A 23300-nucleotide genomic window follows, 5' to 3' on the forward strand; every position below is an offset into this window, starting at 1 on the left:
GTGATTTAACGGAACTACTTCACTTATCGTAGCCGGGGAAAGAAGACAGGCTGCTCTGTACACCTCCAAGATTTCCTACCATCTGTTCCTTTGTTTACACCTCGACGTTTCCATGGCGACCAAAGGAGGCAGGTAGGAGTGGGAAATTGTTGGCCTACAGTGCTATGGCAAAATGACTGAAACACTGATTTATAATTAATAACTTACTGCAAAATGATTACTCTGGAATAAATTACTATGTAGGCACTGAAAACAGAGACTCTTATCAGGTGAGTGTTCCAGTGTCTGTTATTGCAACAACTGTGAAACTATTTCATTCAGGAATTGTTGTATCCAAAAAGAAGTGTCTCTTTTATCCACATGCCATTTATACATTTATTTATACATTATACATCCCTTTTTTTATGCCATTACCAGGAATTAGCCTTAGATAACATGTTCTTTGCTCACAGATGAGCACCGACTTCATGCAACAGATCGGAAGTGCTATATTAACTCCAATTATGGAGAATATGAATAATTTGTTCTTTCATTTTCCTTCACAGTTTATATGCATATCTGAGGATAATGAGGCTCTCTATTGTGTAAAGGTGATGAAAAAGATGCCGATCTCACACATCTCCATTGCTCCGGGCATGACGAATTATCAGGTGTAAATCACAATGCATAAAGGTGACATGGATTAATCTTTCAGCTGGTTAAATTTGAAGCCTTGAGCCTTTTAACTCCTTAGAGCTGGATCTCATCTGTTTCGAACCTAACAAACACGCCCTGACGTGGAAAAAGATGGACTGGAGGTGAGAATCACAACAGCAAATGAAAAATAATTACTAGGAGAGCTTTAATGAGGACAGCACTAATGACTAGGTGGGGGAATCGCTGTGGTGTCAATATGGATGAATGGTTAGAAGGAAATATGGAGAAAATAAATAAAGGAACATATCCTCATCAGTGAATGGTCAATAGTTTCAAATATAAACTTGAGGGTTTGTTTTGTGAGAATGTACCTCTAGCTTTCATAATGAAGGGCTGCATTTGAACCCATTTAGAAACGAATAAGCTTCTCTTTCAAATGAACGTGAAAGGTTCTCAGAAAATTCACTGGTCTGCATCAGAATTTGAGAATTAATGAAGCAAATAATCAACAGTAGTCATTCTAATGCTGATGCATTGTGATAAAGTTTATAAATCATATACATTCCCAAGTTTGCTCAATGATTTTATTATCTAATGATCTGCAGGAAACAAGAAACAAATAACAAAGAATTTCAAGACAACAGATAAAAAAATGAAGTGTTGGCTACAGTGCAATCTTTTCATCCTCTCCTCTTCATTCAAATTCCCCCCAAAAAAACCTGGTATGAAGTGCTACAAACTGTTTCTGGACCTTAAAGGTTATACTACAAATGCTTTCCCTTTGAGTGTGAAGTGTGTGGGTCTTTTCGGCATTAGTTCTGGAGTCTGCATTGGCCTTTCATTTTTTCCCCCCTTTTTTCAAATTTAGTTAATTTAAATTCAACTCAATGAAAGGCAAAAATATCCCAAAATCATTTCACACATTAAGACATTTAACAACAGGTTTCATTTTTCGAACTTGGCACTCAAATGCATAGAAAGGTTTGCTCATTCTCAACAGATAAAACATTTTAAATGTGGCCTCAATAATGTACTATGAAACTGACCAAAATTCCATGATTTTCTCTTTTTCTGTCTTTTTTCTGAGATCTGGCTGAATCCTGAATGCTGCCGGATATTTATTCAATCCTGCCATTGACTGTACTGAGTATAAATCAATGAAACAATCCAAAACACAAAAAATCCACAAAGTACAGATATTTCAACTTCAGCTGTAGTGAATTGGACTGTGCGGCTGAACGGTGTGACAAATTCAATGGTACAAAACAAACAACCTATCCATTAATGTGTTTTCTTAACCAGAGTGAATGTAATACATTTTGAGAGAAATGTTCAGGTAGATGGCAGAGGAACGAGTGGACACTGAAAAAGACGGTCCTCGGAACTCTGTGATAGGAGTCCCACATTGTAGAGGTCTATGTGTATTGCATACAGAAGTCTTGGCAAGTCTTTCTGGAGCAGATAAGCCTGAGTCGTCCTTGCCGTGCACAACTGCACGTCATTTTCAGACGACTGCACAGATTCTATTCTTTAGTTTTCACAGCCGTTCATGGCCTAGAACAAGAATCAACTTGAACTTCGAATAACTCGAATGTCATTTCTTTTGTTTTTTTCTTTATTATTGTTGTTGTTTATTTAGTTTTCTCTGTGTTTGTTTCTTTATCTGCCATGGCAGAGTTCCCGCATCTGTGCATGGTATCGTGTAGAGTTATTGCTCAAGTTGCTGTCGGCATGTAACGTCAGTCCTCAGAGATGACGTCTATGTCCTCTGAGCTGCCTTGCTGAGTGGCTGCTCTCCAGCGGTTCACATGCTGGCTTCCTTTTCTCTTCTGCTGCGACTCAGGTGACTCTTCTTCCAGCTTCTGCCGCTTATGCTTGGTCCTCCGGTTCTGGAACCATACCTTTACCTTCAAGAGAGGAAGAGAAAGAAAAAAGACTTTAAAACCAAGCCATCAATAAACGAAAGAAAACAACTATAATAGCTGTTTAAATAATCAAGGTAAGCCAGCATGTAATTCTATGTCATGTAATTACCGAATAATAAGCCTTAGGTTGTAATGAGAATTTAAGGGGTTAAAGACATTCTCTAAAATTCACAAAAGACATGTCCCTAAAAATGTATGTTTTTTGTAGGCTTTATTTTTTGTTCTAAATAAGCTCAGATATCTGTGAATCACAGATAATCAAGAAAAATTATCTAAAATAAAGCATCTAAAGGGCCCATATGCTATACTTTTATCTTATATTTTATCTTGCATTTTACACTTTCCACCAACAAAAAAAACCAAAACAAAACAAAAAACAATTATAATACATATTTACAATTATCAATTTAAAGCCTAGAATTAAACAGGCTGTTTTTGTTACTGCACCTTTAAGGCTGATATATATAAGAGTTCTGTTCTGACTGGCTACCCTGAATTGTGCCTTGTTCAAAAAGCAGTCCAAGACTAAAACACACTTTATAACTTTAGCAATGGTTAACGAGGCTACACTGCTGAATAGGTGGACATATTTAAAAGCATTGATTTTTGTTACATCACAAAACAATTAACTTAAAAGAGGCTTATTTCAGCTTTCAATATTCATATAAGGACTGTATGGACTGGGGAGTGAGCAATGTTTTTTGAAACTTTACTGATGTTTACGTAGTACATCAAACTCTTTTTTTAAGTAAGAAACAGTTCTGAGCCCTTTATTAGAACATACTAATACCATGAGTTTGAACTATGCTCCATTCACATTTATCAAATCAAATGGACTGCTTTAGGAAAATATTCATAGAGGCTATTACACTAAAGTAGCTCTAAAACTAAGATGACTCAACTGAATGCTAAACAGCAACCATAGCACATGCGTCAACAAGCATGTGTGTCTTTTACTGATTGTGAAATCCAGCTATAAATGCATGTTGAATACATGTCTTGGCATTTTTCTGGCCCGTCCCAAGGTGGTGAAGGACGACTGACTTCCTTCCTGTGATGAAACTGTGTAGACCTAGAGCGAGCGCAGGGATGAGAAAGTGTGTGTTCACATCCCGCTGGCTCAGCACGCTGGAATGTGGCAGTTTTTATGCTGTGAGTATGTAGCCCTGCTCTCTCACCTGGGTCTCAGTCAGACACAGGCCATTGGCCAGCTGCTTGCGCTCGGCGCCCACCACGTAGTGGTTCTTCTCGAAGGCGCGCTCCAGCCGCAGCAGCTGAGACGGAGAGAAGGCTGTGCGTATGCGCTTGGGCTTGCGGGAGAATGGCCCGTGCAGCAGCAGGTTTTCCGGGCTGCTGTCCTCACCTGTGGGAGAGCAGAGATACATGAGATAAGAGGAGGCGCAAATGTGTCAAATGTGCTCATCTTGCATGTATAAACTCTTTAAATAGCCAGGGCCCACCGGCAGACCCAAAGAAGTTTTATTACACACTTCTATAATCTAAGAATAGCTCAGCCAGTTTGCACTGGTCGCCAGTCCATCACAGGGTAATTTCACAATATTTATTCAATAATTCAAAGTATTTATTTCAAATAATAATTGAAATTATTTACTAAATAATGAAAGCTGGGAGGATCTAGTCGTTCATTATTTACAGCTTCAGCTTAAGATTTATTAACTTTGGATTGTTTTGCATGTAATGACTGAACAATACACCATAGGATGTAATAATCATGGAAATTTAAGTTGGTTAATAACTGTATTATAAGTTAATAATACTTTATGTAATCGACAATATCAAATTACTTCTTGACTTTTTTCAATATTAAAGCTCTTATTTCCTGTAATAAAGCTTATAAAAATCTGTAAAACTAAGATATCTCTGTATGACAATGCAGAATTGTAATAAAACTATTATTATCATGTTATAGTACATTTTATCTGTGTAGCATGAAAGCAGAGTTGCAAAGGTTTTATGGTGGCATTTGCATAATTCCAGCTTGGTACCACAGTAAGTACTAGATGCATTCATCCGGGTGAAGTTCTACTTCACTTCCATGCTCAAGTGATTCAAGTGATGACTGAAAGCAATGTCATTCGCCTTTATTTTTCACCATGCATCATAACCCTGATTTTCATACAAATGCAAGGCCTTTGAACAGTAATGCCTCGATGTGGAATCCTGTGTAAATATCTTAGGCCAAGAAGATGCAAAAACAATTGTGATAAATATATTGAGATAGGCAGTTAAACAAATGTGAAACCCCAGCATTTTGTCTGATTTCATTCAACGTATGTCAGTAGTAAAATGCAGTCATTATCACATCCACAGGGCGCGTGACCTTCGTTCCACCGCAGGCAGCATCTGGTAGGCTGCATCCATGTGCCGTTCAGCAAAAAACACACAGAAGAGGCAAAGCATTTTTCATAAACAAATGGATCTGTAATTCAGAGATGGGATGTGCTGCTCTTGAAAAGATTATTCAGCAAGAACATGACCGCAGTCACGCGCAAACAAAGTTTGTCCCACTTAGGCGGTTAAGGCCTGGACTGGCCATGGAGGTTGGAGGCCAAGATCTATTGTTAAGAGGAAACAGAATATATGAGAGAGCAGGTGTGCAGCAACGAATATCTATCATTAACATACACGCCATCTGACTGCATGTTTTTCAAGAGGACTCCAACCATACCACTGAAAAATTCAATAATACATATACATTTACATTATACAATTTATATATGTATACATATACATTTAATGCATATGCAAAACTTCACCTATTCACTTTCAAAGTTACCATTTACTCATTACACTCATTTGTTCATTTCTGGGAAAGAGTGATAATTTTGAAAAACATAATTCTAGTACAACCCCAGATTCACTCAAGTCTGAAAGCCAGTATTGAATGAGCTCAAAGTAAGTTGAATCTAACTGAATAGGTCATTCCACTGTGTGCATGGCCAGCGTACAGCAGCTCAGTTTAAAGAAGTCTCTTGACCTTTAATCATCAAAGGAAGTCCAAAGATGTACCAATTCTCCACACAAAAGATCACTAATGGCATCAGCAGTGGATGCAAAGAGGATTAACATGAGGCTGTTCAGACCAGGATTTATTTTAAGTCGCAGAAGCCGACCCTTTTTGTGAAGACAATAGAATCGAATGGAGTCTTTTCAGGCACGCATTAAAGCCATCAGAGAGCAACATCTTCATTTCAAAGAGTTTTAAAACTGGCACCTTGGTCACTTCCCTCAACTAACCTCATGCTACATTCTCGGCCCTTGTCGAAAACAGGTTTAAGGGCTGGTTTAAGGATGAACAGTTTTACTAGATCATATAAGGAGTGCCCTTGTAAATGCCTCATAGCAGCTTCTAGAATGCCTGCAAAAACAAACTCTTGCAGTCAGAACTCCTAATGAGGTATGCACTTTACCCACATTTACCGAAGGGGTGCATATTTTCTGTCATAGGACTGTCATTGACGGCTGTTTTCAGCTGGCGTGCTGAAAATCCTTTGAACATCAGAGGCCAAAACAATAGAGGCAGCTCCGAGCTAAAATACAAGTAGCCAAGGCCTGGAAGAGAGGAAGAATGTAAACAGAGGTCTGAAAGTGTTGAAAAGTCATCCTTAAACCTTCCTCAAGGTGCACTGAACACCAAAGAGATGTGACTTATATGTCAAGGTATGAAGCAGAAATAAATGCAAGCTACCGAATTCATAGACTGTCCCCAAACGCAGCTATTAGTTACAAATTGGCTATGGTTGTCCTGTGCAGTACTCTGACTGGCATCGTCATCATGTGTGGCATCACCTCGAGGTCTCCCTTGAGGGTGCTGATGGAACATACTAGCGAGCAGCGACGGAGACTCAGGCCTCCTGAAGAGCCGGCAGCCCCTCCGGGGTTTGGGCTCAAACACTCACTGGCCTATCCATGGAGAGGATGCCCCCGCCATGAGGAAAAGCGAACCAGATGGCATGCAGATCAGCTTTACTAGCATTCCCTTGGCACAAACAAGCTTGGTCTTGTCAGTACTGCTCTCATTAAAAGCTGGGAGAAGGGTGGCATACAGTGGGAAATAAAGAGACACTGGATCATTTGGTCTCCAACCACAGAACGAAAGCTGCCAATTTGGCCGACCCAAATATCTGAACATGATTTTTGATTTCTTAAATTTAAATAAGTCCACGTAACAATGACTAATCTTAAATAGAAAATGTATGTAAAAATGTAGTAAATGTACAAACAATATATATATAATATATGTATAATATATATTTTATATATATATATATATATATATATATATATATATAATTTTCCAAATGTTTTTAGAAAAAGTGTACTTACCATAATTAAATGTTGTAAAGGTTTAAAGCCTTTAATTATTTATTCAGCATAAGGAATTTTGTTTTGAATTAAAAAACATATCTAGAAGAAGAATTGCACAGATTTTTAAATATCTGCATCATTTAATCGTTCAAATGTAAAGAAATTCATTCAGAGTGGTCTGACATGATTAATTGTAAAGAAACTCACAAACTATGATGTCTTCATAGTTGTGGTGATAGGAACCAGGCATCAAAATGTCTACAATGAAAATATTGCCATTTTACTTACTATCCAAATTGACTACAAGTATCCTTTTAGCTTTGATATGCAGTGCTGACAATGGTAAAATAGAGCTATGACAAAACATGTTTTTTTGGATACTATTATGCCTTAGAAGTCACCTTCCACTATGAATACATTGTAAAAATACATTTTAGGCTAAAATCTATCATACATGTCTCAGACATCCGGCTGCATATTTGTAACCATTTTATGTAATAACTTTCTGGATGGGAGCTTTTAGAGGCATTAAACTCTTCAGACGTCCGGTTCCTATCACCACTGCTCGGAACAATTTTGACTCTGCAAATTTCTCTAGAACAAAGCAATGCACCCCAAAGACTCTTAACAACTTTGTTTACATCTACATATATAAATTCTGCAGAAATGTAAAAATAAAAATTATACCCTTTAATCCTCAGCTATACAGGCAATGTATTTCAGTCGAGTGATGCTACTGCAAACTGGACAAATGCTGATTGTGGCTGTGCTGGGATCTTAAGGCGAAATGACACCACAAGAAGTCTCAGTCTCAGAATTGAGAGTTGCTATAATAACAGAGCTGCAATTAGAGAGCACTGTCTGACCTCTCTGCTACCGATAAAAGTGCAACAATCTGCTAAACGCGGCCATAACACAAAATCCCGCACTTGCACTACAGCAAGACAGTCTGGGATCCTGTTTACATCGTCCTGCATGACAGATCTGAACACAGACACATCCTTTTGCTTGTTCAGGAAGAGTTAAAAACCTGTATGCACATTAGCGCAGACAAAAAAAGTGACACTTTGATAGGTAATCCTTTCCCACTCAGTCCCCTTGGCTGTATTTAGTCTTGTCCAAACAGTGGTTTTCTAGGTTATTGGACACCATCAGTGAGTGGATCAGGTCTGTCCGTAAACAAAGGGACTCTATCTGAGCCCCCCGGATCTGAGTAAGAGCGACAACAACCTCTGACTTCCACCAATTACCTGAGTTAGATGCCCCTGAGGGCAGTGGCTAAGCCCAGTGCGTCTGCCAGCACACCTGAGGTGGCTGAGCTTCCTTCCACCAAGTCAACAAGGACAGCCATGTTCACAGTTAGAGAGCCTGTTGCTTTAACAAACTGTCTGATAAACAAGACCACCCACAACTACTTAAGACTTTGGAGATGCTACAGCACAGAAAAATGTATATATGTTATTTCTAGACATATATATATCTCATATATATCATATGTATATATATATATATACAAATTGAAAGGTTATATTAATGTGTTTTGGAATAATATTTGCCTTTAAGGCTTAAACACATGCAAACAATTCAAACTGCTTGTATTCAGCTTGGTTACGAAACTCAACCAGTGAATTAAAATACATATATGTTTATATACATTTTATATCCATAGAATGGGAATCTTGAGAGTGGTCAAAATATATGAAGTTAATAAAGTCGCTGATTGGACTAATAATCATGTTTTAATTACTAAACAATTCTAATGATTGACACTATTATCCTTGAATAGATATTTTTCTGTCTATGGCTTTTTCAGAGTCATTTTTTTTGTAATCTAGATATTTTCTTTGCGTATTTAATTAACTCCATTTATTAATTAATTTATTATTTTATTTTATTTTTTTATAATTGTATTTTTATTGTATTGCTGCGCATATTGAATTTAATGCAAAAATAAAATTTTACCAAATATGGAAATCACACACACACACACACACACACACACACACACACACACACACATATATATATATATATATATATATATATATATATATATATATATATCCGCGTGCGTGAATTTATTGTGTGTTTTATTGTATGTTTCGGAAATGTAAATAATGTAAAAAATGTAAAATAAATCTAAATGCATTCAAAGACCTTCAAATATTCATGTGAAATTTGTGCCTATTATCTATATGTGTGTTTTTATCGTTTTAATAAAAGAAACCGAATTATTCTCATATTCTTTTTCTAAACACGTGCAGGTGAATGTGAACGCTGCTGAATCCTGATCAGATAAATACATATTTATGACTCTTTAGCAGAAAAAGGAATTCATGAAACAGTGACTTTTCACACAGATATTTAGCACTCTGCGATCCTTCACACTCACACACAGTGAACAGCCTCCTTCTTCGCGCGTGTGCGTCTCTGTGTGTGTGTGTGTGTGTGTATGTGTGTGTGTGTGTGTATGTGTGTGTGTGTGTATGCGTGTGTGTCTGCACGTGGTCGAAGCCCCACAAACTTTTACTGCTATTAATTCACGTGTTTTATACAAACGACGCCAAAGAAAAAAGCGCGTTTAAAAATAAGAATCAGGCAAAATGAATTGATAAGGCTGTTGGCGCGAACGGGCTAATGTGTTTCTCAGTCATAAAACACTGAAGGAGGACTGATTCAGAAACAGCGCTTGTTTTCACAGTACACACAGTGCGTGTCTGCAATATGGGTTCTGTTTCAGTCTAAAATAGAAAATAACAGACTGAATTAATTTTCACATTTTGCAGAAAAAAGGCAAAAGTGTTTATAGTACAGAGATGTCAGAGTTACATCATGAGGTCCTCCATATACCTGTTCACAATCATACAGTACCATATTTATTATACATAAGCCTGCTTACATAGAACATAAACAGGCCTACATAGTGGAGTATATACACTGTAAAAAGCGATGTGTTAAACAACAACACACTAGATACACTAAACAGACACAAACTTGTGTCACTCATTTTGACACTTAACACATCTGTCATATTATTTTCTGATTTAACCCAAAATGTGTCGCCTCTAACTGAATAGTCTGACATTATATATATATATATATATATATATATATATATATATATATATATATATATATATATATATAAACTCTTAAAATTATAAAATATATATTCAAAGAAAATATCGAACGGGGCAAACATCTGAGGAGTTTGCGCGATTTGCTGAGAGAAAATAAAAATTGTTTTATTCAAAGTGTGTGTTGTTTGGTTTGAATGAATCCTCTTGTTGCAAAACTGAGCGCACATGACTTGTTTGCTTGGAGGATGGAGGGAAGATTGGTGGTCAGTGCAGTTACTCACCCTGAAATCTGTGTCCCAGATAGCGGTTGCGTAGCACCCAGGGGTAAAAGCTGAAGCTGTCCCTCTGCTGCGGGCTGAAGAAGGGCTGAGAGGGCATGTGGAGGTGGCGCAGTGCCAACGCGGGGTTGGCCGGGTGCGCGCTGTGCTCGGCGAACACCAGCTCGGCTCCGCCGTACAGCGCGCGCCCGGAGCCCTGCGCGCAGCTGAACGGAGAGGCCACCGGCTCCGAGTAGCGCAGCGCCGTGGGCCGGATGGGCTCGTCTCCGGCAGCCGTGGGGCCCGAGTCTTTCCCAACGAGCGATTCGATAGTAAAGCACTTCTTGTGCTGAAACATGGCTGTCAGCCGAGTCTCACACACACACAGTTTCAAAAAACAAGCGAGTTCCCTCCCGGCAGCCCAGCCTGCATGTGCCAGGAAAAAAAATCCGCCTCTCTCTCTTCAAAAATCCACGCGGCGCTTCTTCAAAGTGACCGAACTCTGACGGCAATCCATAACGCGCCGCGCGCCGCTCTGCTTCTTCTCCAAGCGTCCGCTGTACACGAGCGCGTCTCGAGTCGCGTGAACCGAGCGCGCGAGCGCAGGTGCACTTGGTCTTCTCTGAGGGCAGAGGCAGGCTGGGATACAGACGGCCAATATCAGTGGGATGCTAACAGTAAGCAACTAGGATTAAACCGGGTCCAAACTCGGTTTAAGACAGTGAGACCGCCATCACAGCCAGCGGACTTAGCTCTTCTCAGACCTGCTCTCCACCTCTCCTTTCACTCTGAGTATCGGTCATCAATCAGTACTCTCAGCGCGAGCCTCCCTCTCTCTCTCCCTCTCTCCCTCTCTCTCTCTCTCTATCACTACCTGCGCTGACTGAGGTGTGGTGTCAGGCGCATGCGCAGATGCCGCGACGACGCTCCGGCTTCTCACAGCCATTTTGAATCACGTCTCAGCGGCAACACAACAAGTGCGCTCGTTTTCATCTGTTTCCTCTCTGCTCAAAATAAAAGTAGTTAACGCGAGTAAAAGCGCAGGAACGCAGGCGGAGAGTTGAGGGCTGAACTAACTCCGCGCAGCACAGCTCTTCTGGGGCTGCTTCTGACTGGAGGACAGAAACTGAATTCTCACAAATTCATCTGACCGGTCTAATAGGTGGTTAAAGAGTCGTACTCAGGGAAAAAGAAGCTCTTCGTTATTAGTTTTTCATCACAAGCAGTTGAAGCTGCAGAATTCATGTTGGGATCACATTCCACATCTTTTATTTCTGTTGCATAAAAAAGAGAAAATCGTAATAGAAACGATTTACAAAACAGCCCAGCAGTAGTTTGAGTTGAGTCATGGTTGTTCTCTGCTCGGCGGCCGTTCTGTTGTGAGACCGTCTCATCTCAGTTAAATAAATGATCATTAAAACGGACTCAGGGCGTTTATCAATTAACGTGAACGACAAATGTGAAGAAAACTGGATGCGACGCTGCTGCTCTTAAACGGGTCTTTGAGGGTTCTTTATTAGGTGGTGGTAGAACCCTGCCTCGAATGCTTAAGTAGTACTCTGCATTGTCAAATGGTTCGTGATATGGTTCTTAAAAAACATCAGAAAGGGTTCCACCAATATTATTATTATTATTATTATTAGTAGTAGTAGTAGTAGTAGTATTAATAATAATATAAAAACAAATGTCTCTGATATTAGTTCATGTTCTACGAATCTAGATTTAGTGATTATTTTAATGAATTTCGTTTTAACATGGCTGAATCTGATCTGCGAACCTCCTGTTCCTGAACACATTTTGGACCACCCCGGACCCCTAACAGCAGAGGTGGACAAAATATACCTCACAAAATACACTGTGCGTGAGTGGCAGGAGAAACCCTCCAGAAAAAAGTCCTCTATTCTTACTTTATCCTTTCAGAAATGTACGAAAGTATCAAAAGCCACACTGTGAGATATTACAGTTACTCTATTACTGTGACCAGTGATTTGTACTAAGGAGAGCTGTGAGGCTGCATAGCTCTGCATTAAGGTCTTCTTAATAGGACCTTTAATAGAAGACCTTTTACATCAACTATACTAGAAACTAGTTAATTTTTAAAAGCAGAAATGCAGACAAATGACTCTTACTATGAAAAAAAAACTTTCTAGAAAAAGAAAAAGATATTTCTCCTTTTTAAGTGCTAGAATATTGTACTTGGTTGGTTCCTACACTCTCAGAAAAAAAGGCACCAACAGTGACTGCGGTGGTCTTCAGTGCCTTAATTAAAGAACATAATTGGACTGCAATTATATTTTCTATTGGAAAATATATTTATTTTTATTTGATTTTTTTTTTCTTTTTTTAAACCTATGAAAAGGTACCTGCTCTCTTTTTCACCGGGAAGGTGAACGCGCAGCACCTTTAAAGCTCATTTAAAGCGCAGTTGTTGAACCTTAAAGGGGAACATTTGCACAGTTTATGCTCCATGAACTGAATACCTGCACAGCGCGCGTTTCCTCAGACCGGCGGTCCGAGTACAGTCAGCAGTCAGAGGTCAGGTGTGGGAGGGGTTTGTGAAGGTGTTCAGGGTGAGGGAGTCCGAGCTCCTCCTCTGCTCTCATTTCTCACCTACAGCCGTCAGAGCCTCTGAGGGAGATCGCGGGCTAATGGGGAAGATCAGAGTCTCGGAAACCCCGGACAGATGTCACTCCTTTCAGCGCGAACAATCGTGTCTTAGGAAGCACACAAAAGCCTCTCTCTTCAGGCCCTAGTAGCCCCTCTAAAGCCCCCCTCCTCGAGCCTAGGAGTCCCTCTAAAGCCCCCCTCCTCGGGCCACAGACCCCTCAGAGCCCCGACAGCAGCACTGGCTCCAGCCCTCTTGTCCCTGCTCTGCTCACTCCCTCCGCATATAATTAATAGCTTTCTCTGGCCAATTTTGGGCCCTTTGCCTCGGATTCAAATGGTCATTAACATCTATTAATTTTGCCTCTGGCAGTTGATTCCAGATTGGGCTCGGCTGAAAGGCCAGAGCAGTTGGAGTTTTTGTAAGCTCTCTGGGTGTGAAGGCGAGTTAAAATGTGATTATTGTTCCCCGCCTGGAACTAAGTGAAGTTAAGCCTTCTTTGATAAATGTGAAGCTGGGTTGGCTATTTTAGCGCTATAGTCGACCCAAGAGTGAATGAAGCTTCATTTATCCATTAAAACGGGAAAAAAGAGACGCATTTAAAACTCGCAGAAATAGAAGACTTGGATACATCAGCAAGACTCAATTACTCAATCAGAAACGGACCGGACCTTCAAATGAAACAATGAAAACAGTGTTTTGCGCTGAAATACAAAACCAACATCCTGTAATCGCACAGACCCCAATGCCGCTCGTAGCGTTTAATATGTTGTTTTTTTTTTACAATTTAATTTATACTCAATATCAAAATCCAGCGAGTACATTTCACCACAGATATTTGATTTCTTCTAATCCGCACAACAGAAATAAAACATTAATTAAAGGCCTCGTTTCGGAAACCGATTAGAATTACTGTAAGCTAAAAGCCAACGGAGTTAAAACTTTGTGAATATGCCAGATCAGCGCGGGACAAAAGAAGATGCGTGTTACTCTGCAGTCTTAACACGACAGCAGTTCTGCAATGGAGAAGAAAACAGAAACAGATTTGTAAAGTAATTATTAGTCTTCCTGGCATTTTGTTTGTTAATGATATTTCGCCTTGCTTTGAAAATCGCCCACAAAGTGAATAAATAAAACAACAGGCACAATAATACCAACACTAATAACAACAGTAAGACCACAACTAATCCGAGTAATACTAAGCGCATGTCAGAGGTGCGAGCTAATCTGATTTGAACGCGCTGTTTCATGCGCTGTCCCGTGGCTGGTGATTTTACAGAGTGTGGATCTGTCTAAAGACGCCCTGTGATGAGCTCTTAGCGTGTTTTGAGCTCTGAGCTGATTTGGAAAAGCGGCTTTTGGCTGAAAGTTTTCGCTCTCACGACTCGACTTGTCTCTGCCTTAATTACCAGCGCCATCTAGCGTTTCACCGGCAGAAGAGCTACAGGAGCCTCTGCTCCTTCTCCGGTCTGCTCAGTGTTAGGCCTGCGGTCATCACTATCGTATATATGATCTAAATAACACGACAAACCTCGAATAACAGAAATTAGATCTACTCTTTATTATATAATGAAGCCTAACTGGATTTATTAGCTAAACCTCCGCAACGGTTTATGACTATAAGCTACACGTCTTTTAAATAGACGAGCTAGTTACGTATTTCTTTAAAAATGACCCCCTACGGCAGAGACCTGCACTGAATAAAGAAGCAGTTCAACTAGAGTTGAATTATGAGAAGCTTATTCATCGAAACTGCATAAAATCGTTATTTAGCCGATACCTATTAGCTGGTTAGCATTTGGGTAATGTTCTGGCTTTAGCTACCTGTATTCCTGCGCCTGAAGGCGGGAAATGGAGAGTGCTGACGTATAGAAACACATCACTAACCACAACATTCAAACGACTGCGCAGCAGTTAAATAGTCCCCTGTTGATTTATAACGCTAGACTACACGCTCTCTGATCGTTATCAGGTTTTACTGTATGGGGGGAATAATAGAACACCTGTTAGAAAACATGTCACTGCACGAGTATATCATAGCTTCTAAAAGTAATTTGGCTGTCTCATTCTGTGCCCTGGAGATCACATTGTGCATCATACTTGACTTTAGAAGGAAGTAGTTCGCAATATTTTATTTATTTGTAATAAAACGTAAGGCTGTTCAGGTAACTAACCTTCCAGCCCTGCAGTCCTCTCATATCCATATTCGAGTAACATTGAGCTCATTATTCTGTAGTCTACTCACCTAAAAAAGACAGTACTACTACTACTGATAATAATAATAATAATAATAATAATAATAATAATAATAATAATAATAGCTAAACTATAGATTTTAAATGGTCTTTATTTGAAACATTTCATCAGACAGTCCATAAAGGCCTAAACCTCACTCTTGACCTCAGCTGAAACGCATCATTGAGGTCATTACATCATTAGAATGAACTCAAAGTGGCTCATATTTAAAAGCTTATTTGGCTGACATGCCTCAAAACAGATCTGGGCCACTTCTGACAAAGACTGTCAGTGCTGTCTTGAGTTATGTGACAAGCATTTAAGTTTTAAACAGAGATCAACAGGACTGTAGGGGCACATAGTTTAAGTGAAATTCAGAGCTCAGCCATATGTGACACTGTTCACTGCAAAAAAATTAATTTGTTTGTCATTTGAACAAAGAATAATGTTGGGTTAAATCGTTAACTTTAGTTAGTCTAACAGGATCTGGCATGGCTACACTACCACATATCCTAGTTTGCAGTTAAATTCAGATTTAGTTTCAAATGATTTGTGGCTGGTTAAAATGTGTTTATTGAACATTGAATGGTAAGTAAATTGAGCAATAAAACTTAGCTGATATTTAATGAACCTAAACTTTAAGTGAGTCACGTGACTAAATTAAAACAAATATTTACATACATATTAATATACAGTTTGGACATGTAGCCTTCAGGGAAGTCAGGCTCACATACAGAATCTGAGTGGTGCAATAGGCTAAGCATTTGCCCCACCATGAGGAGATCACGAGTTCACATCAGTGCCGCAGTCATCTGCACTGGTGATTTTGAGTGGTGGATCAGTTCTGGGAGTGCTGGTGGCTCAAACACGGCCCTCTAATAGCAGGGTTCTGGCTACAGGCTTGATTCTGGCAACCGTATCTGGCCCTCTCCTGCACCATAATTCCATGCGGAATGTGGGCCACAAGTAAATGCCGGAAGTGGCCCGGGTGTCAGATTTGCTATTTGGATTGTTAACCAACAGACAATAGAGATCACTAATAGGTGGACAGTTGTCCGAGTCCGGACCCAGACGCTGTCCTATGTGGACATGTATCTATTACCTATGGAGAACTACTTAATTTCAACGGGGTGGTCCTATTTTAACAGGCGTAACTTTTCTAGCCTTACTGATAGGACTTCAGTGGCCGGAGACTCAAAGACCAATTGCATGCGTTGTAAAAATGACAGTGATAATGACATGATACTACTCAGCCATCAGACCCGGGCATTACCATGAGCTGTTCACTGTTGTTCTGACCCGCACTCATCCATTTGTCATTTTTTTTCCATCCCTTGTTTCTCCCATAGACTCCTATTCATTTTTGCCACCCCACAAAATCTATTACTTCTTTGCCCGACTGCCACCAAACTACATATCCTCACTCAGGACAGGTCTTAAAACTCTAATACACAGCCATACTGACCCGCATTCCTCTATGTGTCGTTTTTTCATCCCTCATTTTTTCAGCCCAGTTCCATTTATTTTCAGCCAAACAGTAGACCTGTTTGTTCCTTTGCCCAATGGCCACCAAAATGCATATACTCACTCAAGGCAGATCCCCAAGCTCTAACCACACTGGCTCACACTCCTCTATCTGTTATTTTTTCATCCCTCGTTCCTCCCACTGAGTCCCATTCATTTTCACCGAAACAACAGTACTTTAACAGTAACTAACAGTAACTATAAACTGGACAACACTGCTGCATTTTACAGGAAAGGACAGAGCAGACTCTACCTGCTCAGGAGACTGAGGTCATTTGGAGTGCAGGGGCCACTCCTGAGGACCTTTTTTGACACAGTGGTGGCATCAGCCATTCTCTATGGAGCGGTCTGCTGGGGCGGCAGCATCTCCACTGCAGACAGGAAGAAACTAGACAAACTCATCAGGAGGGCTGTCTCGGTCCTAGGGACTCCTCTAGACCCAGTGCAGGCGGTGGGAGAAAGGAGGATGCTGAACAAGCTAGCATCCATGCTGGAGAACTACTCCCACCCCATGCATGAGACTCTGGCAGCACTGGGAAGTTCCTTCAGTGACCGGCTCCTTCACCCCAAGTGTGTGAAGGAGCGCTATCGCAGGTCCTTCCTTCCTGCTGCTGTGAGACTGTACAACCAGCACTGCTCCCAGTAGACCACACACACATACAATATACACACATACAGAATGCGAATATTCTTCATTGTGCAATATGCTAAGTGCAACACAGATTCCTATGCAACTCTTATTTTATTTTATTTTATTATTATCCTTATTTTCCTGTAAATAGTCTAGAGATTTAGCTTTAATTTTTATTATTTATAATGTTGATAAGGTTTATACTGTTTCCCATTTCTATTACTGAGTGCCTTACTCCTGTTACTCTGCTACTGCTGTAATACTGTGAATTTCCCTGCTGTGGGACTAATAAAGGATTATCTTATCTTATCTAATTAATTTTGCCCAATAGCTACAAAAATTCAAATTCTCATATAGGGCACATTCCCAAGCTCCAATCCACAGATGCACTGACCAGCACTCCTTTATGTGTAGTTTTTTTTCATCCCTCATTCCTTGCATAGTGTCCCATTCATTTTCAACAAAACCCCAGCCCTCTTATTTCCTTTGTCCAACAGATTACAAAACGCATGTATTAACTCAGGGCCGATCCCCAAGCTCTAATCCACAACATTGCTGACCCGCACTCCTCTTTTTGTCATTTTTTCATCCCTCTTTCCTCCCATAGAGTCATATTCAATTTCTAACCCAACAAAGCCTCAATCTGTCCTTTTCACGACAGCCACCAAAGTACATGTGCTTACTCAGGGCAAGACCCCATTGCTCTAATGCACAGCCATATTGACCCACACTCCTCTATTTGTTGTTTTTTCACCCCTCATTCCTCCTATAGAGACCCATTAATTTTCTCCCTCAACCAAGCCATAACATTTCCTTTGCCCAGGAGCACCCAAAAGTCCATACTAACCATCACTCCTCCATGTGTCGTTTTTTCATCCCTCATTCCTTGTATAGAGTCCAATACTTTTTTTGCCCAAACCTCAGCCCTGTTTGTCACTTTGACCAACAGGCACCAAAATGACTGTACTCACTCAGGGCAGATCCCTAAACTGTAATCCACAGCCACACTGACTGGCTCTCCTCTATCTGTTGTTTTTTCATCCCTTGTTCCTCCCATAGTGTCCCATTCTTTTTTTGCCAAAACCCCAGCCCTGTTTTTTCCTTTGATCGTCAGACACCAAAATGCATGTACTCACTCAGGGTAGGGCCCCAAGCTCCAATACACAGTCACACTGACCTGCACTCCTCTATGTGTCGTTTTTTCCAATTCATTTTTGCCAAAATTCTGTCGTTCTTCCTGTGATTGACAGACACCAAAACGCATGTACTTACTCCGGGCAGATCCCTAAACCATAATCCGCAGCCACACTGACCTGCACTCATCTGTGTGTCATTTTTTCATCTCTCATTCCTCCCATAGATTCCTATTCATTTTCAACAACACAGCTAAAATTTGGCAACTCTCAATGGACAACCACAAACACATCGCATATACCATTGTAATTGCCAGGAATTTAGTAATCAGGATTTTAGCAATGGCATGAGATACCATAGCAACTGCCTAGAAAATCTTTAGGTCACCTGGGAAATCATAATAACCGCTGCACAACCATTTCCTTCAGGAAATGCACTTTTCTAGTTTTACATGTCCTGCTCTGAAAATAGAACACTGACAATAAATATTGTTGAAATATAACTAAATTGTACTTTATTTGGTGTTTAGTTGTTAACAACTAGTAGTTGTTACATAAGATGTTAATATACCTACTACGTTTCTTAAGTAAAATGTATGTGGCACTGATGCAAGGTGATGAGGCAAGTTAGATGATGCAAGTTAGGCATTATGATGTTACGGGCCTTTGCCTAAGGAAATTTTCTCTGTACTGGGCAAAAGTCAGAGACCAGCCAATTTATTGCATTTCTGGTCAAAATGGCCATTCAGTACGATTATTATTTTTCAGCAGACAGTTTTGAGGAGATTAAATACAAGATCAGCCCTAGCGCAAATAAAGTGAACATCAAAGGATTCATCAAATTCATGGGGGGGAAAAGGTGAAATTTAAAAGATGTATATAAAATGTGACTACTAACAAGCTTGCAAGTCCTGGTAGACCATCCAAACTGTCCCCATCAGTTAAATATCACCTAGCTTTCATCTTTGAGAGAAAGGAGAAAATCAAGCTCCACTGTTACTTCAGATCTGAAAAAAATCCACAGGTATTTCTGTCCATCCTTCCACTGAGAGAAGACAGCTAAAACCTCAGCATGAAGCTGTCAAGAAGCAATTACTGAGAAAAGACAAAAAAAGTTTTTTAAAAAAATTTGAAAATTAAATATAGAGGTTGCTGGTGTCCTCAACATCAGAGAACATCAGAGGAAACAGAGAAGCACATTCAGTGGCTGTTACACCTGCGCCGTGGTAAAGAGCGCTGTGTTCTTACCCACTGCTATAAGGATATACAATGAGTCTCCTTACTGCTTCCTGCTGTCTGAATTGTGCTGAACCACATCACTATATCACCTCTCCTGTTAATACACACTGTACAATACATCATGCTTCTGTAATGACACTTTCACTGTGCACTTTCCACTGTAATAACTCCTAGTTATGTCTATACTCATTTGTGCAAAATAAAAAATACATACTACTGTGTTTTTGCTAGTATCATGTAGGTTCTCTAATGTTTTGACATACTTTCCTAAAGTTAAAAAAAAGCTGCTGCTTCCCACGTTTTTCGCTGCTGTCCAAATATCACCCAAAGTTACCGGACTTTTCTTCTTCACATCTGTTTTTAATGAGTGGAGAAAAGCATATTAATCGAGAGCGATGTTAAATAGACATTTGTATATTACACTTTTGTAAGAGTTGCAAAAGATGTTGAAGAAATATATTCTTTACTTTGTATGGTGCAGTTTTAGCCACTGTAAACCCTTGTGCCCAACTCTTTATACTGGTGGAGCCTGTTAGAAATCTGGTCCACTTAGTTAGTGTCCGTGTGTAAACTTCAGCTTTCATAAGCACGACCAAACCTTGTGTGGGAACACTGTGTACTTAGCTAGTTTGGTGCCAGCATATACTTGCTGTTGTAGCACAAGCTAGCAACACACTATCGTCATCCAGTTTAGATGGTACAGATAAAGTGACATTTTATCTTAGATGAACAGATACTTTCTGATCCAAAAGGTTGACAAGTATAATCACATTGATTTTGCATGCATCAGTCTCTATTTCAACTCAGAGGATGGAGTTTATGCACCAGGTACTCAAGTATTCCAGCCTGTAATGCTCACTCGTAGACGTTAATGCTGCGTACAGATAAACACACCTCTCTCTTTGTTTCTGTGTTTAGTTTTACTTTTTTGTTTACCTATTAAAATTAGACATAGCTTCATTTAGTTCCTTTACGTATTTAGGCTCATTGTAGTGACTTGTATAGAAACCAGCCATTAGGGGTGTATTTTGTGTACTTCTGGTGCCGGTCCCAAGCCCGGATAAATGGTGAGGGTTGCGTCAGGAAGGGCATCCGGCGTAAAACCTGGGGCAAAAACTATCATGCGGATCACAAATATGATTGCCATACCGGATCGGTCGAGGCCCGGGTTAACAACGACCGCCTCCGGTGCTGTTGACCAGCAGGGTGCCGGTGAAAATTGGACTACTATAGGTCGAAGACCATCAAAGAGGAGAGGAGGAAGGCAGGTTAGAAGGCAGCAAGAGAGAAGGAAAGGCAGGAGTGTGGAGGTTAGAGTAGGGTCTCTGAACATAGGGACAATGACTGGTAAAGTCAGAGAGCTTGCAGACATGATGGAGAGAAGGAAGGTAGATATTCTGTGTGTCCAGGAGACCAGATAGAAAGGAAGGAGGAGGATGGTTGCAGGCAGTTCAGGGAAAAATTGCAACAGGCCCTTGGGGGCAGTGAGGAGCTACCTGAGGACTGGGAAACTACAGCTAAGGTGGTGAGAGAAACTGGCAAGAATGTGTTGGGTGTTTCGTCTGGTCAGAGGAAAGAAGACAAGGAAAGTTGGAATGAGGAAGTCCAGGAGAGTATTCAGAAGAAGAAGGCAGCTAAGAAAAAGTGGGATAACCAGATGAAGGAAGTAGGCAGGACTACTGTGAGGCTAGTCGCATACCGAAAAGAATGGTGGCAAAGGCAAAGGCTCAGGCCTATGATGAGCTGTATGAGAGGCTGGACAGTAAAGAAGGAGTAAAGGACTTGTATCGCTTGGCTAAACAGAGAGATAGAGCTGGAAAGGATGTACAGCAGGTTAGGCTGATAAAAGGATAGAGAGGGAAATGTACTAGTGAGTGAACAGAGAGTGTTGAGTAGATGGAAGGAGTACTTTGAAGAACTAATGAATGAGGAAAACGAGAGAGAGAGGAGGGGGGAGAGATAGTGGATCAGGAAGTGCAGAGAATTGGTAAGGTGGAAGTGAGGGCAGCTTTAAAAAGGATGAAGAATGGAAAGGCATTTGGTCCAGATGACATACCTGTTGAGGTATGGAGATGTTTAGGAGAGAAGGCAGTGGACTTTTTAACCAGGTTGTTTAACAAAATCCTGGAGAGTGAGAGGATGCCTGATGAGTGGAGAAGCAGTGTACTGGTCCCCATTTTTAAGAACAAGGGTGATGTGCAGAGCTGCAATAACTACAGAGGTATAAAGTTGATGAGCCACACCATGAAGGTATGGGAAAGAGTTGTTGAAGCAAGGCTAAGGCAAGAGGTTCAGATCAGTGAGCAGCAGTTTGGTTTCATGCCCAGAAAGAGTACCACAGATGCAATTTTTGCGTTGAGAGTGTTGGTAGAGAAGTACAGAGAATGTCAGAAGGAGCTACATTGTGTCTTTGTGGATCTAGAGAAGGCATATGATAGGGTGCCAAGAGAGGAACTGTGGTACTGTATGAGGGAGTCAGGTGTAGCTGAAAAGTATGTTAGGGTGGTGCAGGACATGTATGAGGATAGTGAGACAGTGGTGAGGTGTGCAGTTGGAGTGACAAATGGTTTCAAGGTGAAGGTAGGGTTACATCAGGATCAGCTTTGAGCCCCTTCTTGTTTGCAATGGTGATGGACAGGTTGACAGATGAGGTCAGGCAGGAGGCTCCATGGACCATGATGTTTGCAGATGACATTGTAATCTGTGATGAGAGTAGAGAGCAGGTGGAAGAGAATCTGGAGGTGGAGGTTTGCACTGGAGAGGAGAGGAATGAAGGTCAGTAGAGATAAGACGGAATACATGTGTGTGAATGAGAGGGTGGCAGGTGGAAAGGTGAAGATGCAAGGAGTAGAGGTTGTAAAGGTGGATGACTTCAAATATCTTGGGTCAACCATCCAGAGCAATGGACAGTGTAGAAAAGAGGTGAAGAAGAGGGTGCAGGCAGGATGGAGTGGGTGGACATGGCTGTCAGGGCTGATGTGTAACAGAAGGATAGCAGCAAGTGAAAGGGAAGGTTTACAACACAGTAGTGCGTCCTGCTATGATGTATGGTTTGGAGACTCTGGCTCTGTCTAAAAGACAGGAGGCTGAGCTGGAGGTGGCGGAGATGAAGATGCTGAGATTTTCGTTGGGAGTGACAAGGATGGACAAGATTAGAAATGAGCAGATCAGAGGGACAGTGAAGGTGGAGCAGTTTGGAGATAAAGCCAGAGAGGCCAGGTTGAGATGGTTTGGACATGTGTTGAGGAGGAAAAGTGGATATATTGGTCAAAGAATGTTGGAGATGGAGCTGCCGGGTAGAAGGAGAAGAGGTAGATCTCAGAGAAGGTTTATGGATGTAGTGAAGGTGGACATGGAGATGGTGTAAAAGTAGAGGAGGCAGTGGATAGGGCAAGATGGAGGCAGATGATCCGCTGTAGCGACCCCTAAAGGGAGCAGCCAGAAGAAGAAGTAGGAGTATAGAAATAAGCCCTCCTATTATTGTGAGAGGGTGGTTGTTTTCATGATATCAACATACTCTAAAAAAAGTAAGCTTGCAGAACAGCAGATCACAGCAGAGAGAGCTTTGGTGTTGTGTGTATCGCCAAAAATGCAAGGCCCTTAACCAACTTGCTAAACGTGGCATGCCGATCTCTAGCAACACTATAAAATGCCATGCTACAAGAAATGGTTTAGATGTCAGTAATGACATACACCAAGCCCAAAA

The 23300-nt window shown here is 40.7% G+C and overlaps 1 protein-coding gene across 1 annotated transcript; it reads right to left on the minus strand.

Moving 5' to 3' along the window:
* Positions 1-1214: 1214 nt before the first annotated feature.
* emx3 (empty spiracles homeobox 3) lies at positions 1215-11103 on the minus strand. Its single transcript, XM_017689501.2, has 3 exons — positions 10252-11103; positions 3740-3924; positions 1215-2543 (listed from the first exon to the last, which is right to left on the minus strand). The coding sequence occupies exons 1-3, from the start codon at positions 10583-10585 to the stop codon at positions 2376-2378; spliced, it is 687 nt and encodes a 228-aa protein (XP_017544990.1). The 5' UTR covers positions 10586-11103; the 3' UTR covers positions 1215-2375.
* Positions 11104-23300: the final 12197 nt, after the last annotated feature.

The sequence above is a fragment of the Pygocentrus nattereri genome, chromosome 8, assembly GCF_015220715.1.
Source record: "Pygocentrus nattereri isolate fPygNat1 chromosome 8, fPygNat1.pri, whole genome shotgun sequence".
NCBI lineage: Eukaryota > Metazoa > Chordata > Actinopteri > Characiformes > Serrasalmidae > Pygocentrus > Pygocentrus nattereri.

Bases quoted from the DNA above. Each gene is read 5' to 3' on its own strand.
- emx3 (XM_017689501.2), bottom strand. From the start codon at position 10,585: ATGTTTCAGCACAAGAAGTGCTTTACTATCGAATCGCTCGTTGGGAAA. The intron at 3,925-10,251 runs GTGAGTAACTGC...GCTCTCCCACAG, and splicing joins TCTGGGACACAGATTTCAGG to GTGAGGACAGCAGCCCGGAA. The intron at 2,544-3,739 runs GTGAGAGAGCAG...CCTCTCTTGAAG, and splicing joins TGTGTCTGACTGAGACCCAG to GTAAAGGTATGGTTCCAGAA.